This window comes from Cynoglossus semilaevis, chromosome 14, assembly GCF_000523025.1.
Source record: "Cynoglossus semilaevis isolate Cse_v1.0 chromosome 14, Cse_v1.0, whole genome shotgun sequence".
In the NCBI taxonomy this organism is placed as follows: Eukaryota; Metazoa; Chordata; class Actinopteri; order Pleuronectiformes; family Cynoglossidae; genus Cynoglossus; species Cynoglossus semilaevis.
In genome coordinates, this window is record NC_024320.1 from 28,172,302 (window position 1) to 28,182,789 (window position 10,488).

General features: G+C 42.5%; 1 protein-coding gene across 1 annotated transcript in view; it reads left to right on the forward strand.

Moving 5' to 3' along the window:
• Positions 1–706: 706 nt before the first annotated feature.
• col27a1a (collagen, type XXVII, alpha 1a) overlaps positions 707–10,488 on the forward strand; it is a 62,077-nt gene continuing 52,295 nt past the window's right edge. Inside the window, exons 1-3 of the mRNA XM_025062314.1 lie at positions 707–1,712; positions 5,608–5,678; positions 9,762–10,486. Coding sequence (XP_024918082.1) covers positions 1,660–1,712; positions 5,608–5,678; positions 9,762–10,486 — 849 coding nt within the window. The 5' untranslated portion in view covers positions 707–1,659. The remainder of the gene's footprint in view (positions 1,713–5,607; positions 5,679–9,761; positions 10,487–10,488) is intronic.

A 10,488-nucleotide genomic window follows, 5' to 3' on the forward strand; every position in this document is an offset into this window, starting at 1 on the left:
TTTTTAAAGGAACTCGAGATCATCTCGTCTCGTCATCCACTTCACTGTACACGCTCACGAAACAACTTGACCAGATGTCCGCCAGTAATTACTGGCTGTTGTAGCCGCGTTCATGCCTTCGGTAGCGCTCACCCTGCACCTGGCCATGACCTTAACTGGGGTCATAGAAGCTGATCCAGGTGGCTTCCTCTTCCCCTGTCTGTATCAAACAGTGGCCAACACAAAAGGCGGAGCTAACGTCTGACACAGGGCAAGTGGTTGTTGGTCAGTCTCTTCAGAACGTCCACAGAATAGTGCCCTCGTTTACCCTCTGATCTGGGGGGTGTAGATTAGGCCGTTGAGTGCATCATCCAGTACACCACTGCAAATACATGTACAAAGGTACTGTATAGGATGTATAAATGTGTGGGATGGTAAAAAAAAACCAGTCAATAATGAGGAACTGCGTACATCTCTAGTGTCTGTGTCTGCTGTTGTGTTTCATTGGTTATGCAATAAACCAATGAGTGAATGATGCAGCTCTTTCATAAATGATGTCCATTTATGATCTCAATACTGTCATAACTTGAGTGAATGATGCAGCTCTTTCATAAACGGTTATTTCCATGTACCAGCATCATGTGACTGTTCACACTAAAGCGTGTTTTTCTACAAGTTGTGCGGGTAATAACAAAAAAAACGCATGTTTTTCTACAAGTTGTGCGGATAATAACAAAAAAACAAAAAACAAAAACATGGCTATTTCTGGGGAGATTTGCAGATCCCAGAAACAATAACTCAATGTAAATGTTTATTATTATTATTTTCTCTTGCAAACACAAGAAGTCAAAACTAAAGCCTTATTTTGTATCCTCTTGCTTTGCTTCTTTCTTGTGTTTTTTGTCAGTGATGTATCCTTTTCGTTGCATTACTGCCACCTACTGGAACATTTGTTTAGTAGTCTCTCCGTTCATCCATCTATCTAGAATTTTCCATGTAATTGTTTTAACACACAGTGTTAACACACTTTCCAGATTTTAATCTCCAATAGTAGACACTACAGGACACAGAAACGACTGGTCCTCCTCGCGCTGAGTCACGGACACTTCCTGGAGAAGCTGTCGGTGTCTCTGTTTGGTTGTTTCTGCTCCTCGAGCGTCGACCCACCGGGGTTCATTCATTGGCTTCAGCAGTGCGTGGAGCTCTGGGTCGGGTCCATGTGACCCACCCCCCTGGAGTAGGCGTGTAGTTGCTTCGTACAACCGCTGGGTTTGTAACCTGACACCAGGCCGTGCGGTGCGTCTGCCATGGCTTTCCCCGCAGAAAGCCTATTTAAAAAGGAAAGGGATGAGTCCTGCGCTCCTGACTCCGTAACCCCTCCTGAAGAAACCCACCTTTCCGTCCCGCTGCGTGGCCCTCTCTCTGGATCGGCATAAATGAATGAAACACAGGGGAATATCCACAGACAACCGCACCGGAAAACTCTCTGTCAAAGCAGCCTGCCAGGAGGATTTGATGTGGGGCTTGACAGGCAACTCAACATGACTTTTTGCCTCTGGAAGTTCATCACAAACTTGTCCGATGCGTAAAACGGCCGCCGGTGTCTTCTGTCCCCTTCGCAAAGGAGTCACGCTGTGATTAACGGATCAGGTTTTTGACTGCCAGGACAAATGAATACAAATGAATTTAGGCACCCGAAGGAGAGATTGCAGAACCTCTCATCTAGACACAAAGTGAGTAACAGTTTCTGTTGTTTCTCTGCTGAGAGGATGTTGGAGCGGGGACTAGGACTGAGATGTCAATCTCTGTGAGACTTTACCTGTTCTGGCTGGGGTTCAGCTCTGGTGTCCACTGCTCGGGACCACAGAGACTTTCCTTGGTGTCCAGACTTATTTGTTGTTACAAATCTTTTTAAACTAGAATATACCCCCCCCCCCTCCTCCTCCTCCTCCTCTAAATACCTGTAACAGAGCCAACGTTGGAGATCCAGGACACAGCTTCCATAGGAGACAGAAGATCAGACTAAACTTCTGTCTTCTTCTTCTTCTGCCTCCATCCCATCTTATCCTTTGCCTCCTGCGTGTTTATTCTCTAACCATCTCCATCAGCACGTCCGTTTTTTCTTCAGTTCCTGAATCCTCTCTGCAGTTTTAAATCCCTTCTCTTTTCCTTTTGCACAGCAGCTCCATCTCCAACCTTCTTTGTCCGATGTATGTCCCAGTCTGTCCTGCGCTCATGTCCATACCATCTCGTGCTTTCAAAATCTTAACTAAACTGCAAAAAATAAAATACTTTATTTATTGTCACTCTGCAGGTAGAACGTCTCTAAGTAACAATTACAAATAATACATAATGAGCTGAATAGAAAATATGCAGATGCGACTGAATGGTCGTTGAAAACAGAGCCATGTGGTGTCAAACATGTAGAATTCACACCGGTAGAGTTTTATTTGACCGTCATCTGCTGTTAGTTTACTCTCCTGGTTCCCCCTGAGTCTGAGGACTGTTGTCATGTGGATAACATGAGCAGTTTTAGTGTCAGATCTGGCGATGACATCAGTTCAGACACGGGTTTTATGGAGCTTCTTATCTCAGTGAATACTGCGCTGTGGCATGAAGTGCGCCCACTTCTCCGTGAATACTGCGCTGTGGCATGAAGTGCAGATGTGCTGTGTGTGTGTGTGTGTGTTTACGGCACAGTTTCTCACAGACAGTCGTAAACTCATCGGGCAATTTGTAAGACATGAGGCTTGGTCTTGAACTGATTCTAGCCTGTAGCAGCCAAGTGATCTATGGAAGTGGGCATTTGATCTCATTCATTCTTTCATTCATTCATCCATTAATTTGTTTGCCCAGTCACGTGATTGGTTTTATCTTAATGTGTGAATGTTATGTGCTGCACTTTGGCTTCTGCGATTGTTCCGAAATTAGTCACATGCAGTGACTTAAATACAACCCAGTTTTACCAAATATATTTAATATACCATCTCAGATTATCAAACCTCCCAAATACACGTAGAGAAAAAAAAAACTGAAATACATAATTGAATATAAATAACGACTATATATTTTATTCTCATGAATGCAGAAATAGACAAACACGGATTCAATTTGGTCAATCAGCTGAGACGTCAGGCTGTGTGAAGCGTCATTCACTATATATCCACACGGGGTCGCCCTTAACGCCTAACTTTTTTTTTTTTTTTTAACTTGCAAATATTCGTGGGGATTGTGCTTTGATTTGACATTATCTGGCATTTAGAAACAGAGCAAATCTGACAGTTGAGAATAGGACTCGAAAGTATGTCAGCCTTAAAATAGCGCCGTGCAAATTTCATTTACTCTCAGTGGTTAGAACAGGCAGTTTGGTAGAAACTGTTTTTATGAAATAAAAAGTCTCTAGTGGGTCATTACTTGATTCCGGGGTGACTAGTGTGCATCTGTTGGAATTTTCCACAATGTGTTTGTGTGTTAGTGTGTGTCGGGGTGGGGGGTGTGTGTGTGTCAGGGGCAGGGCAGGATCACCTTAGGGAAATCCATTCATAGACTCTTCAAGCTTGTAAAAAAAAAAAAAACTACAGTGGTTCTCAGTGGATTTTTTTGGCCTCCAGTCTCACTGCTGTTTGTGTGTGTGTGGGTTAGGGTTAGAATCAGACTTCATTAATACATTCACAAAGATAAAAAGAGTGGAAAAAAAAACAAAGAGAAAAAAAATAACCGTGCACATAATTGGAGAAACGTCTCTACTTATGTATTTTATTTAACCTTTTACCATCCAGAAAATTCCCTTTAGCTCTCTCTGTAGGTGTCTTCTAGCTATTCATTAGCAAATATGCTGTGTCTCTTAATCATAGTTTAAATGAGGAAAATAAACCTGGTATCAACATGTCAGTGGTGTCTATGAACTGTAGGGTCAGGAGTCAGAGGAATCAGGCGAGACTGTTCACAAGGAATGATGACTAAGGAGGTTTAACTTTTTCACATTTCCCTGTGATAGTCTCAGCTGAGTCACTGCTCACTGTAGCAGTGTGAAAACAGCCTGTGCCAGAGTTAGTTACACATGTCGGTCCTGCTGATTTAAATGTCCAGCTTCTCCACAGCAGACGGACCTCATCCTGTCATTAAAACAAAGTCTGAACTTTCAAAAAGTACTGCGGCCCTGATAATGTGATCCAGTTAAGACTAACATAAACAGCCTTAGGGACAATGTGAGTTTTTTTTTTTGCAAGAGTGTGAAATAAACTTTCATGACTCATTTCTAGAAAGTAGAGCCCTCCTCAGCTGATAAAGAGGCTGAGGCTTTAACCAGCTGGGAATGTCTGGGAGACACTAACTCACACACTGACACAAGCACTTTCTGAAAAGCCACAGCCAGTTGTTCATCAAGGGTAGATTTTCTTCAGTCTCATTAGGGTGTCGATGTGACTTTAGGTATAACACGCAAACCCAAAAACACACGGTTCATCTGGTCAGGTTCAAACCTAAACACTGCAGTCCTCTGTTTTCCTGACCATGTTCACATTTGGTCTGGAGCCCTTCAGGTAAATCTGTATCTGTGTTTACAACAATGTTACAGTCATTCCCACATTTTTGTATTTCGAGCCACTGGCCTACGCCTGCGCCTGCCTTTCCCCTGTGGCCCTCCAGCCACAGCTGCTATTCACATTTCCTCCCCCATCTTTTGAGTGACCATGTGTCTGGATGACCTCCAGCGGTAAACAGTGGCTCCCCTGCCTGTCACCAGATCCTGGTCCCCCACTGGGCTCTCACTCCGCTTGTCAGTCATTTTCCTTTAGGTTAACTACACACCTGGAAGTGACCAGGGGTGTTAGGAAAGACCATTCAGTGTGAGTGTGTGTGTGTGTGTGTTTCACAACTTTGGAGCCCAGGGTTGATGAATAAGTCAATTTCACTGTTTTTTATTAACTCATAAATCACAACCTAAGTCTGTGTGTGCAGATGAGGTCTTTCTGTGTGTGTATTTAGCGATTAAAACATAAGCAGCTCAGTTCTAGAATGTGTTTTTCTTGGATGTATGGTCTGGGAGGAACCACAAACAGTGATTGGAGATAATGTTCATGTTCTGTTAAAACAATGAAAACATCAACATTCATTAAATCAGACCCCCCCCGCCCCCTGACCCCCCCCAATAAGGTCAAAACTACAACACTACAATGTCTATTTAGGGTCAATAAACATTTTAATTTCCTTTGTTCCCCAGCCAGTGTACTATGTACAAATGCATTTCTGATACACTGGTGTAGTACACAAGTATCATGAGTTTCAACAACCTTTATTTATTCCTGTGTTAATTCATTAATGACTATTTTAAAGACACACTTCTGATATGCCAAAGCAAATTTGACTTTGCAATAGATCCAATAATTCACTTTGTAACTTAAATATTTCACCTATTTTTATGCTCATTATATACATTACATATTGTTTCTAGATGTGAGACAGTGTCTCAAAGTCAAAAAATAACAAGGTTGATTAGAGAGAGTGTCTGTGTAATGACTGGACACCATTCATTTAAGGTTGAGGGTCCCATTCCCATGACCAAAACAATGTAGATTTGTAGTTATTGATGTTTATGGTCTTTCTAATGTGCTGTCCTCTGTTTTCCAGGAGAGCCCTATTGCTCTGCACCATTTTATACTGTACTTGTTACCTGGGACTTACACAAGTACACCCTGAAGGTAAGACAGCGTTTCTATTAATTCTCTATGCAGCCTCTTCATGTGCTCCGTCCATATGTTTGTCCTGAAAATATCACCAGTGACAGGGGGAAAGAAGTCCGAAATTTCCTGGAGTGTTGAGGGGATTTCTGAGTTATTTTTTGTCTGTTTGGTCGTTGCCCAAGCATGTAAACACATTGGACTGAGAAACGGGCCCTCCGTTGTCATGACAATGTGTTGAGTAAGCTAAGTTGAATCAGCAAGAGAGTCCTTACTGAAAAAAAAAAAATTCAATCAGTGTTTTTTTTTTTTTTTATCATTGCATTCCTTTGCCCTTTTTGTCGTATGGTTTCAGCTGCAACAGACTGCAGCAGGCAGCTGTTTTGAGTAAGCTGCTGTGTACTTCCTGTTTAGAACCAAGTCAGTGGAACATTTAGCAGCTCAACAGTTGAAGATGAAACAGCTTAGGGAGTGCTAATACTGTGGAACTCCAAAGAATACATACTTGGATCTCTGGGAATCTGAGTGTATTGCCATAGACCCTTTATAGGAAATGGATACACCCACCTAGATGAGAACTGCTGCACAGATAGTGAAACCAAATGAAGAACTTAAGTCTACAGAAATATGAGACTTCTCTTCTCTACAGGCTTTTATTGTCGTAGACACTTTAGATCGTCATTTTCCGTCAGAAAAAAATCCTGTTTAGAGGAAAATAAATAATAACGTATTTCCATGTTTTAATCATATTTAGTTCAGTTTTGTGTTTATCTCTTTTCCAAATGAAACAAAATAGAGTAGAGCCTGATCTAAATCATACGAGAAAGCCAAGAATGCCTTTTCAGAAGTGTTGCTGAGAGGGTGACTCTCAGTCGAGCAACATCATATTTGACAGAGTGCAGATTAGAGGAGTCTTGGAAAGAATGGAGTGTATTCAACTGTGTTCAAATGTATCAGTGACTTCATTCTCTGTTAGTGATAACATTTCAGTGTAAGGACTCCTGGATTCTCACTTTGTCCTGCTTTAGTAATTTGGCACAGTTTGAGCCTGGGAACTGGAGCCATGTGTTAAACACCAGTCTGAGTCAGAGTTCACCACCACACGGTATGCTGTAGATCTAAACAGTGTTTGGTTTGTATAAGCTCTGAAGGAGGTGAAAATGTATTTTAATAAAGAAGGGTGGCACGGTGGCTCATGTACAGAACAGGGCACGTGTAATGCATGCCCCGCTGCCCTGCCAAATCCTGTTGCCCTTCACTACAGACGGGACCACACAGAGAGCAGTGTTAAAGGGTATGGCGTGGCATCAAACCTCATGGAGGTCTTGTTTCATCAGTATATTTTATAAAACCCCAATGTTTTACGGCAAGGAAAGTGTCACAGTCCACAAAGAATGGTTACATTGTTAATGCTATAAATATGCCTATATCATTTCAATATCTAGTTCATTTAGGTTACTGTACAAGATAGTAACAAGAATTCTCCATCCATCCATCCATCCATTTTCATCGGCTTATCCGTTACCGGGTTGCAGGGGCAGCAGTCGCCACCCAGATCACACTGCACCATACCAACCGCCCTAAACCTTCCTGCGGGTGGTGAGTCCACTGGAAGGTACCAACCGCCCTAACCGGGATTCAAACTTGCCCTCAGTGTGAAAATAACGAATATGTAAACTTTCATTGCTACAGGAGTTCTGGGCCAAAGCGCCACAACAACAATTCTGTTTAGTTTAATTAAAATTTTTACCTAAATGTGTTTTAGGTCTAAGATATTCCCCCCTTTAGAGTCAATAATATTCTCAGCGTAAAAGTCGCGCTAGTGCCCTCTAGCGGCTGTCAGTGTGAAAATAACGAATATGTAAACTTTCATTGCTACAGGAGTAGCAGATACTGGTACACAAGCCTTGAGTGCCTTCTAGTGGCTGTCAGTGCGAAAATAACTAACTTGTGAAATTATATACTTTAATAAAATAAAAGTCGCACCCGAGTATAAGTCGCAAACCCAGCCAAAGGATGAAAAAAAGTCCGACTTATAGTCCAGAAAATATGCTGCATACAATTCTTTTTTAGAGGTCTGAACGCTCTGACGGTGGGAAAAATCAGGCATTTTTCACAAGACAAGCTTCTCATTGACGCCATTGCTGCCGTCCACGCTCTCGTCCATGAGCTCATGACTGAACCTCTTTACTTTCCATTTGTCCGTCCTCCCCATACATTTCCCGCTTTTGTCTTGTAATCAATGTTTAATTGCAAACTTTATTTTCACATTCCTTTATATTGTCTCCTATAAACCAAGACCCAGTAACCACAGGTCATAGGAAACCCAGAAATAGTGAAGTTGATGATGAAATGATGACAGTTCACATAGAGAGAGAGAAGAAAACGCTGAGACAAGATTGGCAGAAAAGATGGAATTCAGCCTCCGGACAGGAAGATGCTGTAGTGACTTGCTTTGATTGTCCAATGTGACTTCAATGATCTGAAGGACAGAGGACAGACGGCAAAAGAGGGGACTGTTTGAGACGACTTTAAGGATTTCGACCATCGTTTCACTTCTTTAATCCCCTCTAGCCATAAAACAGAGAAGCTATGCCTTGATATCAATGAGGCAGTGTTTTGCCAAGAACTCAGAGTTGCCCCTTGTGGCTTTAAATTTTGTGAATACAATCACTGTTGACGTCACTGGAGTGCGTGTTGGCCAGATGATCGCTACAGGAGGATTATGTCTGTATTCTGATTGTGTGCTCCTGGTCCTGACTGCAGTGGCCTTGACTGAGCCCTTTCAAAATGGCTTCTCTATGCCATCATGTTTCTGACATCTCGGTGTGAAACAACACCTACCTTGTTGCTGTAGGTCTCTTTGAATCACCCGCTTTAGTTTCTCTCTGAAGTGTGTTTTATAGCTGTGTTAATAACTGCAAGAAAGTGTAACGTGGCACCAAGGGATTACACTTAACAAGACGTGGGAGCTGAACAATTAAGCTAACAAAGAGCATCTGTAGGTTCAACTGGCATCAGACCAAAGTGTTGCCAGAATAGGTTTTAAATTTGGTCCCATAGGAATTTCAGGCAAAGCAGTGTACATATATTTTGAACTTGAATCTTACAGCCTCATTATGTCACAATTCGGTGAAGAAGGGCTCCAGTTGGAAAGCCACTGACAGTTAAAGGAAAAACCACCGTTAGCTCTGTAGCATCTATTCACACAAGAGTTTCAACCGTCGACCAAGATCGCGCTACAATCTCTGGCTGTCAGCCTGTTTTTGTTTTTTATTGTTTGTTTTTTTTGTCTGTCTTGACCTATACATAGTAATTATGCTACTGCCCAAGGCAACACTAAACAATTTACAGGAAACATTTAGTGTCCTCAAAGTCTAGTTTTGTTTCAGGTTGGGTTTAAATGGTCTCCCCCCTCTTCCCTTCCTCCCCTCCTCCCACCTCCAGTGTCTTTACCCTGCAGCAGTCAAGCTTCATTCCCATTCCCAAGCCAAAGTGCTGCTCTCGATGATGGTTGAAATATGAGTCAAACACATTCATGATTATGGTTCCACCATCCATGTTTTGTGGTTCTGGTTCTGACTACCAGTGAAAAGGGCAAATTGAGTATTATTGTGAGCTCTGCATGTTTCTTCTGATCTCATTCAAAAATGCTCCAATACATATTTATGACAATGTGTATTTTTGGACCAGGACACAAAGATAGATTTTCGTCACTAATGATTGAACGCAACCAAAAGGGAGCAGAGCTTTACAAGTACATTGTTCGTCATGTATTCTAATGCAGAGGTTCACAACCCCTGGTGCAGGGACCGGTGCCGTTCTGTAAGTCATTTGGTCCTGGGCCACAGTGGGACAGAGTAAAAAAGTGTACTTCAGTTTTACTAATTTACTTCATTCAAATATTCACAGTGGGACACAGTAAAAAAGTGTACTTGAGTTTTACTAATTTACTTCATCTTTACTTTTTCCATGAAAAGATAATCAAAGTTTCAAAACAACAGGTCATTCAGACTGCGATAAAGTCTAAAAGATGTTTTAAATGTAAACTAAATCCATTAAAAACTCTGTGACTTTCTAACGCTGCTTTCTTTTCTTTTGTAGATGTTGATATCCTTCAAAAGTTGGGGCTCAAGGGAGAGAAGCCGTCTCGCTCTGTGCCAGCAGGGATCATACCATTCAGATCAGGGATCATTATCAACCAGCAGGCGCACATTGAGGCTCCACTGCGCTCACTCTTCCCAGCAACGACATGGCCCAACCTGGCACTGGTCCTGAGTGTTCGCTCACACCGAGTCAACAGTGCTTTCCTCTTCACCTTGCAGTCAGACCACAAGAAGCTCCTTCTTGGTCTGCAGCTTGTTCCTGGAAAACTGGTCCTTCACACGGGACCAAACACCTCAGTGGTACTGCCTTATGAGCCACATGATGGCAAGTGGCATCAGCTTGCAGTTGGAATTAATGGAAAGAGAGTGACTCTATATGCCTCCTGCGGAGAGCAGAGTGTTCATGCAAACTTTGGGTGGGGCAGTGATGAGGGACTGGCTTCCGAGCTCCAGGGCTCTTTCCTCCTTGGACGAACAAGCCAACAACAATCCTCAGCACACTTTGAAGGAGCCATTTGCCAATTTGATCTGGTCCCTTCTGCACAGGCAGCTCACAACTACTGCAGGTACATTAAGAAACAATGCAGGGAAGCTGACACATACAGGCCTAATCTTTCTCCCCTGCTGCCAATCATACCACGAGAAACAAACATCACAGCTACAGTTGCTACCCCTAAACAGAGCAGCCCCGAAACAGCTAGAAAGCCAACAAAGTTTAGCCTTGC